Here is a 15,656-nt window from a genome sequence, read left to right on the forward strand (position 1 = left end):
AATGAGTCTTGGTGGGGAGGGGCAACTACTGCTGCGACGCTCTGCTTACGAGATCGAGCTCCTAATGTTGACCCAAGAGCACTTTTACTATACAACTTAAATTTTCAAGCTACACATGTCGGTTATGCACCGTATGGTTTACCGAAGAAACAAGTCATTAGAAGCTTGCGGTCAACACGTTACATCCACTACGTAGCAAAGGATATTGAAATTATTATCAGTGCATTCTTTGTCCTTCAATTCCCTTATATAGAAATAGCGATAGATGTAGCGACTGTCAGTAAAGAACTATACCCTCATCAGGTGATCCTCGATGAATAACCCTAAGGAGCTCCAGCTCAGTGCATCTTCTTCTTGGGTCATGTTGCAGAGGAGGAAGGGAAGTGAAGAACCCTGCCACCTACAATAAATCATGCCCGTGAATGAGTTATGTTGAGAAAAGAGAAAAGAGGAAGGAGAATAGCACCGGAAGGGCTTATTAAGAAAGAAAAGGGAGTAGTGCGGACTAATATATCCTCCGGATAGCCGAGCCAATCCGCAGGCGGCAATTTGCGAGTGACGCCCCGGCTCATGGCTGGCAGAATCCGAACCAAGCCAAAAGTGCTCCCTCCCATTAAGAATCACCCAGCACTATAGACTTCCACCGACGCTTCCTGATTACCTCCATTGCGCTTGCTACTCAAATTTGCTCTATCCTCTCACGTTTGCTTCTATTCACAGTATGCGGCCGCAGTTATCTCGTGCGGCCGCCCGGCTCGTCCGGGTTCCCAAGGTCAACTACCCCAGGACTTTCGCGACGACAATTCCTCGCTCCGCTGAGGTTGAACTCACAATTGGTAGGCTATATGCTTCTTGCTGAACTTACATAGCTTTGCTGACCTCCTTTGTTAATCTAGATGGGAAGAAAGTCTCAGTCGAAGGTGATTCCGCGTCTCAATCCATGGCTTCTTATCATCTTGCTTACATGGCTTAAAGCTGGCTCCGCTCTCATTCAGGCTTGTGAGAAGGCAGGCGCCACGGTTCCCAGGTATTTCGACCCAAAACGTCATTACTGTAGAAGATAACTAACAATAATTGACAGATACTGTTATCATGAGTATGGTCCATATTGCCAAATGCCATTGTTTTGAGTACTAATTGAATCACAGGAAACTCTTGATTGCAGGAAACTGTAAGTTTATAATTGTCATCGAGTTATTGAAGAGCTCGCTAATATTTTTGCCCCTTCTCTTAAGGCCGTATGTGTCTAGTCGAGGTCGAACGGGCGCCCAAACCTGTGGCATCATGTGCTTGGCCTGTGCAGCCCGGTATGAATGTCAAGACGAATTCACCACTTGTACACAAAGCTAGGGAGGGTGTTATGGAATTCCTTTTGGCCAACCACCCTCTTGATTGTCCGGTCTGTGATCAGGGAGGCGAGTGTGACCTGCAAGACCAGTCAATGAGGTACGGCGCCGACCGTGGGCGTTTCCATGAAGTTGGTGGCAAGCGCGCGGTTGAGGACAAGAATATTGGACCCCTTGTCAAGACGTCTATGAACAGATGCATTCACTGCACTCGATGTGTTCGATTCATGAACGATGTTGCTGGTGCTCCCGAGCTGGGAACTACTGGCAGAGGAAACGACATGCAAATCGGTACCTATTTGGAGAAGAACCTCGATTCGGAGCTGTCCGGCAACGTCATTGATCTTTGTCCTGTTGGTGCTCTCACTTCGAAGCCTTATGCTTTCCGTGCTCGTCCTTGGGAGTTGAAACATACGGAATCCATTGACGTGCATGACGCTTTGGGCTCGAATATCCGAATTGACAGCCGAGGCATGGAAGTAATGCGTGTAATCCCAAGACTTAACGACGACATCAACGAGGAATGGATCAACGACAAATCTCGGTTCGCGTGTGACGGTCTGAAGACTCAACGACTTACGACACCTTTGATTCGCCGAGAGGGCAAGTTCGTTCCGGCTACTTGGGAGCAGGCCCTGAGCGAGATTTCCTCCGCTCAGCAAAATTTGCAGCTTAAAGAGAACGAATTCAAGGCCATTGCAGGACACCTTGTGGATGCCGAGTCGCTTGTTGCCATGAAAGACTTGGCTAACAAGCTTGGATCCGATAACCTCGCTCTGGACCAGCCTGGTGGCAGCTCGCCCCTTGCCCACGGTGTTGACGTTCGCTCGAACTACCTTTTTAACTCCAAGGTCTACGGAATCGAAGAGGCTGATGCTATCCTCCTTGTTGCTACCAACCCTCGCCATGAGGCCTCTGTCCTCAACGCGCGTATCCGTAAGCAATACCTGCGCTCTGATCTGGAAATTGGACTTGTTGGGGAATCATTCGACAGCACTTTCGATTTCGAGCATCTTGGATCCGACGTCAACGCTCTCAAGGCTGCCCTTTCGGGTCAGTTTGGAGAGAAGCTCGCTTCTGCTAAGCGTCCAATGATCATCGTCGGTAGTGCTGCGGCTGAACATCAGGACGCGAAAGCGATTTTTGAAACAGTCGGCAGCTTTGTTGAAAAGCATGGCAACAACTTCAACACCCCAGAATGGCAAGGCTACAATGTTCTCCAGCGCGCGGCATCTCGTGCTGCAGCCTACGAGGTTGGCTTTACCACACCGTCTCCCGAAATCTCCCAGACCAAGCCTAAGATGGTTTGGCTGCTGGGAGCTGATGAGGTTACTACAAGTGAAATCCCAAGCGATGCGTTCGTTGTCTACCAAGGACACCATGGTGATCGAGGCGCTCAGCTTGCTGATGTTGTCTTACCTGGTGCAGCCTACACTGAGAAGTCTGGCACCTACATCAACACAGAGGGCCGTGTTCAAGTTACCCGAGCAGCGACTTCGTTGCCTGGTGCAGCTCGTGACGACTGGAAGATTATCCGTGCCACCAGCGAATTTCTCAACATTCCTCTGCCATACGATGATATCGAAGCTCTTCGCGATCGCATGGAAGAGATTAGCCCTGTGATGCGTCGATATGACGTCGTCGAGTCCACCTCCTTGGGCTCCCTTAGCAAGGTTCAGTTGGTCGATCAGAACAAGGGCACACAGCCAACTGGAGCGCCTTTCAAGCGTGTTATTGAAGACTTCTACTTCACTGATTCCATCTCTCGAAGGTATGTAGAAGCGATGACCGTAATTTTGTGAGGAAACATTTCTAACTATGTTATAGCTCACCTACGATGGCCCGCTGCTCAGCAGCCAAGGCGACGGGTAATCCCGAAACCAATTTCATGGCTGCTGGAGAGATGTCGCCCCAGGCTTTGTATGGTTAAGATTAACACTTGTAGTTCTGATCTCCCGGTTTATCCTTATTATAGGTCTAGGCGTTGTCGTTGTAACACCTAAACATCATTTTTCTTCTGTTCATTCCTCCCAGTAATGCGTACTGCTATTGGTTTCTTCCCTCGCAGTCTAGTCTCTTGAGATGCGTGAGGATGCGTCACTAGTGATGAATTTGTATATAAGTTCAAAATGAGCTTGAGAAGCTTAACGAGGTCGTATACTTTCAGATATCCTTGTATGGAACGAACCATCGAATAGATTAGTTCACATATACTACAGAGTTAGATCATCGAAGAATTAGGTACATAGTCATGGTTGCACGAGGTTTTATTCCCTTCGCTATGTATTCATAGCTCATCGTCGTCTGTCTCGCCTGCAGTTTCTTCGGCAGTGTCGTGCTGATGCTGTATATTCTGTACGGTGTCTTTGCTTGATTTTGACCCTTTGGCGAATGGAAGCTCCCTGCGGGGTGGAGGTGACTGTTCTTGCAGCCTAGGTGGATGGTGAGCTTCTTCCATATTGTTCTGTTCACTTATTCCCTGATCGACGCCGGACGCTGTGGGCAAATCTTCGTCAGTGGTATCATCTACACCCACATCCTCCAATGGCTGCGGAGTCGAATTTGGTTCGTCATCCGTGTCTATCATTCTTCTTGGACTGGATTGATGCTTGGTCTGATCCAAACTCTCCGAGCCATTATCGCTTTCAGCCTCGTCATCGCTCGTTTCCACAATAGGACGTTTCGCATGCTTCATGCTCCCGACACGGGCCCCAACTTTTGATGAGGCAGCCCGACATTGACCAGCTACATTTTTATCATTCCAGTATCAGCTATTGTTGTTTTAACTCAGACATGCGACCTTACCATCGTCCACATCAATTTTCGCCGAAGCCAACAAGCGTTGTTGATTGCGGATTTTGAGCTTCTTCTGATTTAGAACCTGAGTAAAGTTTGTCATAAGCTGTTCCTCATGGCGGCATTTTGCAGTGATGAAGTCCTCAATTTGCTTATTGAGCTGCTTGATGGTATTGTCGGCTGCGCGATACTGCTGTTGCAATCTTGATAGCCGCTGCTCAAGCATATCAGCTCTGGCAATGGCGACGGCGGACCAGTCGAAGAGCTGAATATCTTGTTCATCATCCTGCTTGAGCGCTATAGAACCGAGTCTTTGCTGTGAATCATCAGCACCACATCATTATATTATTTGGTGGTCAGGCTTACAGTTATAGTTTGGATCCTTCGGCGAATAGTGAGGACCAGTTGATTGCTCTGCCTACCTAATGCCTTAATACTAGCGGATAGTTCGACACCAGATAGCAGCTCTGATTTATCTGTATTGATCTCTAGCTGGCCCAAGGCACGCAGCAAGATAAGGTCCCAGTCCTCATCGGTTCCCTGATAACTCTTTGAACGATGAGTCTGCGCACGAGACTGTTGCACTATTGTGACTTAGTATATCACAATACTTCAAGAAGGAACAGGTAAAGGGAACAGCATTATGGATTCTCCATACCGACCCCTTTATACGGAAATTCTCCTTCCGTTGCAGCGAGATTCAAGTCTAATGCAGCTGAACTGGTACGTGTGACATGGAGAAGCACATAACTGTCGGGCTCATCAGACCTGGGGACACGTAGAACCCGAGGTGACCCATTTTCAGACGTAGACATATTGCTTTGAATTTAGCTGACAGAACTTGATGCAGTATAAAGCTATTGCATCTTACTTTATATAATGACGAAATTGTGATCTGTCTAGGCTGCCTAGGAGAGGGTGGAGTGTTGCCTGGACAAGCTGTAACTATAAGCTTTAGCCGCAAGAACCCCCAAGCTATGAAGTCCGAGCTTCCGGATCGGTGTTATGTAACTTCAGCAACTGTGGCAAGATTACCGGTCAATATTGCGACAACAGACGACTTTATCCTGAGCTAGACCTGGTATCTACAGTGGTGTGAAGCAGTACGAGGTAGTACTCGGTGAAACTGCGGTACTGGAACTCCGTTCAATTGCTGCGATCGGCCGACTATGTGGATCATCGTTGCGAGTATCCCAGCAACAGACAGTCAACTAGTAGTCTACCTAAGACCTATGCAGTGCTAATAAAGGGACTAGCGAATGCTGAGTGGGTAGCAACTTATTACTGTTTAAGAGGCCATTTAAGGAGATGTAGCAATATCCAATAAAAAGGGAAGAAAATGGTGATACTAAAGCCAAGTTTGGTCCAAGACGAACATACTTTGGAGTACTAATTCTCGTCAACATTGCCGACAGTACAGCCAAGCCCCTCCGCCCTTTTTTCTTGCCGTACTTTCTTTCCCTATGGCATCACATTCATCATTTTTGGCATACAGGCGAGGTTTGGTAGCTGGCTCCGTGATCGTTCGTTGTTAATCATCATCTGGTGCCATCGCGCTCTTCAGTCGGCGTTACGTCCATCCCATGCTTTTCCCTTGTTCATATTTCGCAGGTTGCGTTCCTCACCTCCGTTCCATTCCCTTCTAACTCCCACGCACCACGCGCCAATACTCGAGCGAATTCCTGGGCACACTCTCTGACTCTCACGTTGACCAATCTGTCTGCTTTCTGTTGAATCTGGTCATTACATGCGACTACTTGTTTGGCCTCGCAACCTCCCGCCCATATATCTAGATAGCGGCTTCTCAGTCGAGTTTCCCTTATTTGGGACACCATCAGGCTTCGCCCTCACGCCTCCTGACGCTATTGCTTTTGTTTTCTTGCCGATGCACGATCATACGTCGTCTATCCGATTCGAGTAATTGACGCATAATCACAATCTGACTTGTCTTACCAAACACGGAATGACTTTGCTTTCCCTTGGCAGCCGAATCTCAGCGCTCGTGTGCTTCCAATCTGCTACCTAAAACCCCGAAGATCTTTGATCTCCTACATGAGCATACGACAATATAGTGCGAGAACATGGCTCCATTCACCCTTGAGGTACGCCATAGTGAGGAAGAAACGATCGAGTGTTGGGACGATGACGATGATCTACAATGCTATGAGGATATCCAGCTACGAGCCGCATCGACAGCTACATCTGTGACGACATCGTCAGTGCGTCGGTCGGGGCACCGAGATTCGATTTCATCGCGTCGCTCAGGACGTTCCGACATTGATTCCAACGCAGGAGGCGACGAAGATTGGCAGGTTCAGCTGTTGGACAATGACGAGATCATCACCGAAGAAGCTATTGCCTCTGCCAGAAACGCTGGGATACCTTTGCCTACGAACGTCCCTCGGTCGGCGCTCATTGGAGGCACCATCAAGCGTCTCGGACACAGAAAGCAGAGGAAGGATATTGTCGACGACTGGTCAGATGACGTCGAATTTCCAGGTCCTGACAGCTCCCTTGAACTAAAGCGTTCGCTTAATACGTGTTTTCCTGAATCTCTTCGGCAAATCAATTCCGCTGCCGCAAGCCCGACCAAAACCTCCGCCCCGTCTTTTTGGGATAGCGAGGTCTCTACACGCCTTCAGTCAGCTCTTGCTATCACCTCTATTTCACCACAAGATAGCGGACTCGCTGATACTCAAGATGTTCCTACAATTAGAATTGCCAGGCCTCGGTCCCCAGACAGAGCAACGCTTATCGATAGCCCGCCCCCTGAGAGAGGCCAGGATTCCACAGACAATTTCGAAGATGATTTCGAGTTACCGACGGATGACATTCTACTCCGCCTGTCTCCTAGAAAGACAGCCATGGAAACTGCAGGTCCTACTCCTGACGATATCGACGTAGATTGGTCAGAAGGCAGTATTGGAGTACGTTTCGGGGGCACTGCAAGAGATCATCCATCAAATCCGAGCTCTTCGGTTTCCGTTGTCAGCCCAAGTTCATCGAGTTGTCTCACGGCTGAGAGTGAAGATGAGGGCCTTGATGGCATCGTCATCCCAGAAGGCCCGCTTGACTTTGAAGCATCCTTGAGGAAGCGGAAAGAATCGCCCAGTGACGACGTACGGTTAGAACGGCCTTCAGTTAATCAAGCGCCACTCGTTACTGACGACTTCTTCTCGGGCCTTGAAATCAATAATGGTGAAGTATTCGATCCTCGCAGGCTGTCGATAAACCCTAACGTCAAGTGTAAAACGGAAATTCCCAAGAGTCCTGCGCGGCACTCGACAACCACAATCACATTCACGAACACGGCGATTTCCCCAAAGACTCGAATTCCACGCCTTTCAGGACACGACCGTCCTCATTCAACACACCTCGAGACTGTGTCGGAGAGCGGTGCTCCCTTGTCAAGGTTTCGGTCATCGCAGCGCCGGGCTGGGGGTCATTCCTCACAGTCTTCCGTCTCCAGCCTTCCTGGGTTTACCTCCACATCTCAAATGCCGTCAACCCCTAGTCGACGGCCCATGGGGGCCGGTGTATCAAATGATAGCTTTGTTAGTGAACGTGTAACTTCGGGAAGGCAACTACTAAGGGCCAAGCGCTCAATGCCAACGTTACGAAATATGCATCAGGCTATCTCAAATTTTCAAAGTCTGCCTACAGCTCAAGATGGTTCGGACGTGCCTAAATATTACGCCACCCGACCAAAGACTCCTGTTGACCGGTTAGGAATCGATGCGAAGACTTTCGCCCGTAAACCTCAAGCACCATTCCTCCCTGCCGGTGCCTCGGATAAGCAATCGCATCATGCCAGCGTCAAAAATCATCGATACAATCGTCGGTCCAGTTCAGATGGCCCCAATGACGCCACAAATTCTCAAGGACATGGAACCCGACTGCCGCGATCTACTCGCCATGACACAACGGGTAAGACTCTCAATGAGTCAAGTCCAGAGACATTAGTCGCTGCAAGCAAAAGAACACTTACGCGACCTACTCGACGACGTAATTTTGGTGATGGTTCTGAATTAGCACTTTTTGACGATTTGCCCACATCTTCTTCAGCAGAGAAGAGATTCGTGAAGCATCCTTCGGGGCGAGGTGTTCCGAGAACACTTAGGAGTAAACTAAGCCACGGCCAGTCTAACTCAGCGAAGGCAGATGCCACAAGTGAACAAGCCACACCTAGTGCTACAGTCAGGCTAAACAATGTTACGCCAAGATTCGCACGGGATACAAACGCTTCGAGGAATGCGAGAGAACAGCGCATTGCATCGTTAACAAATACGCCAAAGAACCGCGACCATCACCCACTTGCTCCTCTTGGGATGAATTGGAAGCCTGCGAATGTCTCGCGGGTGCCGTCGAACTCGGCAACTATCCGGAGCAGGAAAAGCAAAGCCGCGCCAATGCCTGTCTCCAAACCACAATTGATCAAACCCATGGGTACGGGTGTGCAAGAGCCCAAATGTAAATTCAGCTCCATTACTTGATATGAAAAGTGCTGACATCCTTAGCTGTTAACGGTATGCGTTATAATCCTAATTCTTTTTGCTGGGAGGGGAATGAAAATCTAGTGCAAGATTTTGACACCATGTCCCCCAAGTCACCAAAGCCGACCCCTGCTCTTATCACAAACATAGGTGCGATGAAGAATGTGCAAGTCGTCGGCGGAATGGTGTTTGATCCACAACGTATGTGCTGGCTCAAGTTGGCGCCATTTCAGCCGGGGAAGGATGGACTGGTTGCTATTCAAGACGAAGATGATGTCTTTGCAGGTCTAGACGACCTAAAAGAGCCGTCTAATACTGCGGGTGGACGAATGTCGGGCGCCTATGATGAATTCGGTCTCGCGACCAGTGGTGATGACCGCAGCTACGAAGATTCTTCGGACGAATGGCCCATGACGGAAGAGTTTGACGTGGGCCCAGAGTTTATCAGGCGCCAGCGTGCGGAAGAAGACAAGTGGAGGCGTAAGGTCGATAGATGGACCACTCATGATCGTGAGAGGTTCGGGGACGGTTGGAGATGGGCTATCCGAGATCTGGTGAGATTCAATAGCACGCTCAGCACACAGCACCTTGACCGCACATGATTCGGTCGCAAGTGGCGCTTCCAAGAACAGGGGGTCCGAGAGTATCAAAGAAGTGGTGAAAGGCCGCTGCTGTTGCATTGAAGCAGCCCCTATTGGCCTGTGCACTCCAACCCTGCTGCCAGCTTTCCATGGCAAATATTGACGAGAAGGGAAGAACTCATGATTTTTCTACGAGACTATGACTTAAAGAGATGCGGTTTGCTTTGCTTTTTATGAACCGATTGGTGTATGTAACTTACTACCATGTCATTGATGGACAGATGACTTTCTCGAGGATGTATAATAACTGATCATTCTTATGTGAATCCTATTGTAAATGTTACGGGGAATCCAGGAAGGAATTTCTAATTCAAAGAGCATATGGCTACTGGCGAGGGTGCTTGGACCCAGGATGTTGTAGAACATATCAAGTCTCTTACCCGTGGTAGCGCCTCGTCATTCTATAAGACTTGGATTGTCCAGGTAAGTAGTAACATATGCTCGCTATATCCACCTATGGGGATAGTTGCGGATTTTCCATGAACTAATGTGGTCAGCATGGCTAATAATAACTACTTTACAATACCTACATGGGCTGGGTGTTTTCATACCGCTTGGCACGTTAGGGCCGGGCGAATGAGGCTGACAGAGATGGTCTTGAATTAACAGAACTTCTTGGAGTGATCCGTTCCTCATATTTACGAAATGTAGCTTTCCTGTATTATTTTCACGTTCATGTCTATGGATGGGGCAGAGAGCATCATCCCAAGCCCTCATGGCTCCTGACAAGAGTTTGTGGTACAGCCCTAGAATCCAGGCTCGACTAAAACGACCAGTTGCGATCACAGCTAGTACTTGGCAAGTTTCCCCCTCGCGTCAGAGACTAATCTACATATCTTAGTAGATCATAAGCTTCCCTTTTTAATGGGCCCTGGCATTTCAATCAGGATGCAAAGCCCCCCCGCCCCCTACTCTTCCTGGGAGTGCCGGATTGTTTGTATGAAGTAGCACATGCCCTGAGCCAGCGATAAAATAGTCTGCAAAGGTCCGAGACTCGATATGTCAGGATCCGTCCAGAACAACTACTGATCCATTGGTGGGCTCGGCTAATACTTCCCAGTGTTAGCTGACCCTTTGCAGGTAATGAGCAGACATACCGTGCATCTAGCAGCACACACACGCCTACATTGAATGGTAAGATACCCACGGGGGTGATCATTCATCAACCCAGTCAACAACGCATGAACTTACGTTGAACAAGGCTTAGAGTACAGAGACGCTGTACTCAGCAAGTATTCTGTCTCTCAAACCTCTGTGAGATAAATAATATAGTCTCGGTTCCTGAGACCCCTATCGTCCACATGAACACCATTCAGCATCGACGAGACTGTTTTGGCAATTCAGATAAACATGGGACTGACCAGGTTGCCAATGTTGTCGTGTATTACGTAGATCTCTGGGGGCCCCAATGTTCGATAAGGTATCATAATCTGAATTCAATCTGCCACCATCCAGTCCGAAACCATAGTGCTGTCTCCCCGCAGAATCCCTCCACCGGGGAAGTGAAAAATGACAGAATACCCGTCCTGATACTCATTGTTTCGTCGTCGGATTTCCGAATTTGGACAAAGAACGGGTCATTGAAGATTCACATGGGTAATCTCCGCCCTCCCTCGTCAGCTGTGCAGGATTTTGGGTCCCCTTCTAAGACACTGAGATAACCTGCAGGTTCTAGGTCATGTATACCAATGCACTGTATAAGCCAAACGCATATGATTCGTGGATAGGAGGCTGCTTTTGCTGTCAACGAAGGTACTTTAAGTCAGCACGGGACTCCAAACTGCCATCATGGGGTACGGGGGCGCAGAAGGGGAAAGAGTGGTTATCTTTTATTATTAGGGTTGTAGGTAGGTAGGCGGCGAAGAATGGAAAAGCTGTAGACGCAAGTGGAAAGGTCACTAAAGACGCGAAACAAGGCCACTAATATTATGTGTGAGCAGAAAAGAGGACCACTTAAACCACAGCAATGGTCGTGATAATGACAACTAGCGATAATCTCGCTTTCGGGTCGGTATATGTGCGGATGATATCTAGATGCTATGTATGGATCAATAAACATCATGCAAATTTCAACACACATCAGATTGAATTTCCTATCCAAAAAGAACGAAGCGAAAAAGAAAGTGCTTGACAGCAGCATCTAAGTAAGGCCATGTGATAACATCCCTCCAAGCTCACGAATTATCTTCTAGCCTGACTTAACGTACAGTTCCATGAATTGGGCCCGTGCCTAACTCCATATATGTAGCATACGCATACCGTTGAACCCTCAGAAAGCCGGCATTTCCCCGTAGTAGTAAGCGTACAGACATACTAACCTGGCAGCAGTCAGCTACTAACTTCCCCAAACTAGCGTACTTCAACCTCTTACTGTATATACATGGGGCTAATGCAGTTATAAGTTCAGTGGCGGCATCTACAGGCTGTATGTAAGCTTCATGGGTACAGGATTCAGGGTATATCCCTGCTTGTTTGAGCCATCCGTAAGACAAAGAGTAACCCAATGTAGGTAGAGATTTGGCTAAAGACTGGGTAGGGACAAGGGGTAATGATTTAACCAGGTCTGCTCCTTGCACAAAATGTTCATTGGTGCTGGACATGGGTAGCAGAGATTGAAGAAGGCGGGTGGAACCCTTACAAAGGTTAAGCATCGACTTCACATTTCATGGGGAATGGGGAAAGGGATTGCAATACTCACTGGTCTATGGGTTTTATTCTCTAATTCTCAACTATAAGAGTAGACTCTCATCTACAATATCGACACCAGCAAGGGTTACACAGAGTATCGAATGTCAAACTGGGTGAAGACAGTATTTCATGCAGTCAGTTTCGGACACTTGCATTGCGCGTAGATGGAGAAGACAGATACAAGACACGAGTTACACGGTATATTGTAAAGGAAAGTTTCCATCCAATCTTACTTCAGGGGGGTACAGCCCTTGTGATGATGACATACCTACTCCTAGTTCCGCTCCCAGTACTCGATTTTGTCAAGCCCTCCTTTCGCATGGGTGGCCCCGAGTCAAGCCGGGCTGATGATATTTAGAGCAAGCGTGGTGGCTAGTAACCCTCTGCCTGTGTCTATGAAAGATTGGATATTTGCCTAGCAGTGCTTGCTCTCTGCTCTAGTTCGTCAAGCATCATTTTTGGTTTGGCTTACCGCAAACCTAAATAGGGCTAATAGATGAAAGTAAAGACCCTGCTCATGTGACTGGTATCACTAAGTAGTTAGTAGACGGGATGTTTGATTGACACCATCCATCGTTTGCTTCCCATTGGACTTCTATTTTCTTCAAAGGGCATGGTGATCAGTGTAGACAACGCTGATACCTGTCTACCCACCAGATTCTAATGTTTTTCGCTAGATGCCCCCTTTTCCCTTTTCTTTTCTTTTCTTGTCTTTTCTTTTTTTCTTTTTTTTTCTTTTTTGTCCTTCTGTACTTGTACCTCCCTGTTGGGATATTATTTGCAGTTAGGCGATCTTCATCAGTCACTTTGGTGTGTCTACGAGATCCCCAAGGTATTAGGTATGTGTCCTAGGTAGAACCCTGGCCGTGGTCACCAATTATACACCCAATGGTCACCGGTGAACTAGAGTCTAAAGGACAATCAAGGGTATTGCAACCCTCGCCCCAAACATTCTCCCCTGGACAACCACCCTTGGAGCTTGTGTGTTAACTAGTTTTTTGTCTCTGTCTCCCCCCAGTCCCGCTTTTCTCTTCCCTGTCTTTGCTACTGTTCGGCATCTGGCAATCAGCTCCAAAACAAAAAAAAAAAAAAACAAACTGTGTACGAACTATGTAAAGAGGTGCCGTCCCCTAGTCAATTCAGGTTCCTACATACCTACCCTGTCTTGTTCATAAGCGCCCAAAATCCGGGTATCGCACATTTAGCGTATCACGTTTCAAAAGGAATTTTGGTGTTAAGCAGAGTTAGTCGCCAGCTCATACATACATTAACACACCTACAAGGGGGTACATAACTACCCAGGTATCTACCTATTCTTGTATCTGGCGGTTACTCAACAAGAAGAAAAAGAAAAGAAGGAAAATTCCCAAGGCGAAGAAACAGCAGAATGGTTTCCAAGATTGCCAGTTGTCATCCAATCGAGTACCGACGATGCTGGCGGCGGCAGCGGCGACGATGTTATTGATGACGTTGTCTTCAGTATCCGCGACAATTCAGAAGGGGATCTGAAAGGCAGCCAATTAGCCTAGGCAAGCGGTTTGGGGATTGACTCTGAGAAGGACCAGCACAGTCACTCTGCGATATTCTCTGCTTGGTGGTGGTCTTTACTACCTCCTGGCCGTACCTACTTTGGACATCAGTGATGTTGTCTATCATGACGTTCAGGTATCGCATCAGTTATATTCGCACACGAACCAGGCCTCGATTATTGTGATACTATTCAGTTTCTTGCCTCCACTGACCAGCTGCAGCATCAGTTCTTCATCCATTTCCTTCCTAAGTGTGGGACTCGTGTACTGCAGGAGCTGTCTTATCTGTCCTTATTGGCTGATATGGTTGGCAACTGTAAAACACCTGTCTCCATCATACGGTGGCTCATGGAGACCATGACTTTGTATGGAAAAAACACTAACGGCAGGCACAATTTTCTCCACTTAGATGACTGTCGCCCAGATACGGGCAAGTAATATCTGTTTAATTCGTGATTTCTACTTATGTTGATCTTATGCTGACACTAAACTGACGCCTTGTCTGACGCAGAAACAAGCCTGTTCAGTCTGCCAAACGGTATATACTCCAGGACGGCAATTGATCTATCCTTGTAGCTGCTGCGCTGTAGCTATCATTATTATTCATATCATTTCCATTCATGTTATTGCATTTTTGATTTATTGATCACATTTCCTTCTCTGGGCAACCTGGCCAGGGCTCTCAATTACCTAGACATCAACAGATATGCATCTTGTCTCCTCCTGCCTCGGCGCCTTTCGCTCTTGTTCCTGAATAAATATTATTCTTTATTTAACTTATAATTCAGGATTCTTTTTGATTGGGGGGCGGGGGGTTTCGCTTTCTTCTTTTGTCTCAGAATTCTTATTCTTCGAGATTCTCTTTTTCCATATTTTTTTTTCTCTATTCATACCCCTCATCTTTGCGTTATGATGCCTGATCCCTGTCGGTTCCACAGCTGCTAACCACTGCTCTCCATTCTCGTTTCCACTTTTTCTTTCAATGACTTTTCACCTATATTGCTGTGGAGCTGTTCTCATAGGTGAATCCAAAATACCTATTACCGTTTCTTCCATGCTCCCTTACATATGTATATATGTATGTATGTATTTTTTTTTTCTTCTGCTGCAGCTCGCTTCCTCTATCCTGGCCACCCTCTCTGCGTATGCAGAGTACACATGCTTGGAGAAAGAAGCAATTTCCAAAGTTCAAGGATTATGTGGTGTTTCTTAGATGCGGCAAGATTGCAGAATGGTCAACCTTGCACCCTGTCAAATACTATGCCTTGGTCTTGTGCATATCGTACCAGCGCATCCTATACTGACCGTACTGAGGCTTCCTGGAGGGTCTGGTCAAAGCTCTGTCTGCTTTACCTTTTAACTGGCACTTTGTACCCACTTTTGCTTGACATCTTTGGCCCTACGTTCCTACTGTTGTCAGGTCACAGTAGTCTGACACACTATTGAACTGCTGAGAATCTTCCCTCTCTGTCTTGTTTAGTCTTCCCTATCCCTCAACCCTAATCCGGAGTAATAAGATTCTTTCATCTAGTCTCTCACATTGAGCTCGGTACGATTGCAAGGGTAGCGAACGCATAAACCACTTTCCAAGACGACTCCACTAGAAGCTCAGTCATACGGTCTTTTTTCCGAGTGTAACTGCAATCACAGTCTTTTTCCCCGTCTAAAGGATTATAGGTACCTCTGGGGTTTTGGCAGACCTATTCAACATGAGTGGTTACCCAAGGCGCAATCACGATGGCTCTGACAGCTACATGGTGAACCACCAGCTCCTACCTGTTCCGTACAGTCACGGTGACAGTCACGACTTTGGGTTAAATGATTCAGGATCGTATCCTTTCCAGCAGCAATCATTCAGTACCTATGCATCACATTTTGGTTCACCCTATAGCCATTCTGGCATCACATCCAGCACGCATCATCTGTCACCACATCATTCACCGGGACATTCGGTCCCATCGACTCCTGATCATGTACCTCTTCAGCATCACATCCAATACATGCCTCAGTCACGTTACCTTCAATCACCAGGGTTTCTGCCACTTCGTGATGCATTTAGCGAGGCAGATATTGAAAGCCAGGATTCACAGAATGAGAATTCGATGCTATCGGAGCCAGTCATCCCTCCTCTGGACGGCTTTCCTAATGTAAGAGAGTTTGATC

General features: G+C 47.5%; 5 protein-coding genes across 5 annotated transcripts; 3 read left to right on the top strand and 2 right to left on the bottom strand.

Annotated features, from left to right (window-relative positions):
• Window positions 1–721: 721 nt before the first annotated feature.
• An09g06850 (uncharacterized protein) lies at window positions 722–3,276 on the top strand (the record flags this gene model as incomplete). Its single annotated transcript, XM_001393963.3, has 7 exons — window positions 722–836; window positions 897–920; window positions 976–1,027; window positions 1,082–1,096; window positions 1,149–1,171; window positions 1,236–3,117; window positions 3,174–3,276. 7 exons carry the CDS (start codon window positions 722–724, stop codon window positions 3,274–3,276), a joined length of 2,214 nt encoding a protein of 737 aa, XP_001394000.1.
• Window positions 3,277–3,633: 357 nt separating this feature from the next.
• An09g06860 (uncharacterized protein) lies at window positions 3,634–4,957 on the bottom strand (the record flags this gene model as incomplete). Its single annotated transcript, XM_059749916.1, has 4 exons — window positions 3,634–4,091; window positions 4,152–4,458; window positions 4,509–4,726; window positions 4,801–4,957. 4 exons carry the CDS (start codon window positions 4,955–4,957, stop codon window positions 3,634–3,636), a joined length of 1,140 nt encoding a protein of 379 aa, XP_059601486.1.
• Window positions 4,958–6,223: 1,266 nt separating this feature from the next.
• An09g06870 (uncharacterized protein) lies at window positions 6,224–9,237 on the top strand (the record flags this gene model as incomplete). The annotated part of the gene is made up of 2 exons (XM_059749917.1): window positions 6,224–8,594; window positions 8,645–9,237. 2 exons carry the CDS (start codon window positions 6,224–6,226, stop codon window positions 9,235–9,237), a joined length of 2,964 nt encoding a protein of 987 aa, XP_059601487.1.
• Window positions 9,238–11,229: 1,992 nt separating this feature from the next.
• Window positions 11,230–11,876, bottom strand: An09g06880 (hypothetical protein; the record flags this gene model as incomplete). The annotated part of the gene is made up of 3 exons (XM_059749918.1): window positions 11,230–11,313; window positions 11,484–11,510; window positions 11,595–11,876. 3 exons carry the CDS (start codon window positions 11,874–11,876, stop codon window positions 11,230–11,232), a joined length of 393 nt encoding a protein of 130 aa, XP_059601488.1.
• A 3,326-nt stretch (window positions 11,877–15,202) lies between these two features.
• On the top strand, window positions 15,203–15,640 carry An09g06890 (uncharacterized protein; the record flags this gene model as incomplete). The annotated part of the gene is made up of 1 exon (XM_001393967.3): window positions 15,203–15,640. A coding segment is annotated over one exon (438 nt), but the record flags the coding sequence as incomplete, so codon positions are not given.
• Window positions 15,641–15,656: the final 16 nt, after the last annotated feature.

Source organism: Aspergillus niger (genome assembly GCF_000002855.4).
Source record: "Aspergillus niger supercontig An09".
Classification (NCBI taxonomy): Eukaryota; Fungi; Ascomycota; class Eurotiomycetes; order Eurotiales; family Aspergillaceae; genus Aspergillus; species Aspergillus niger.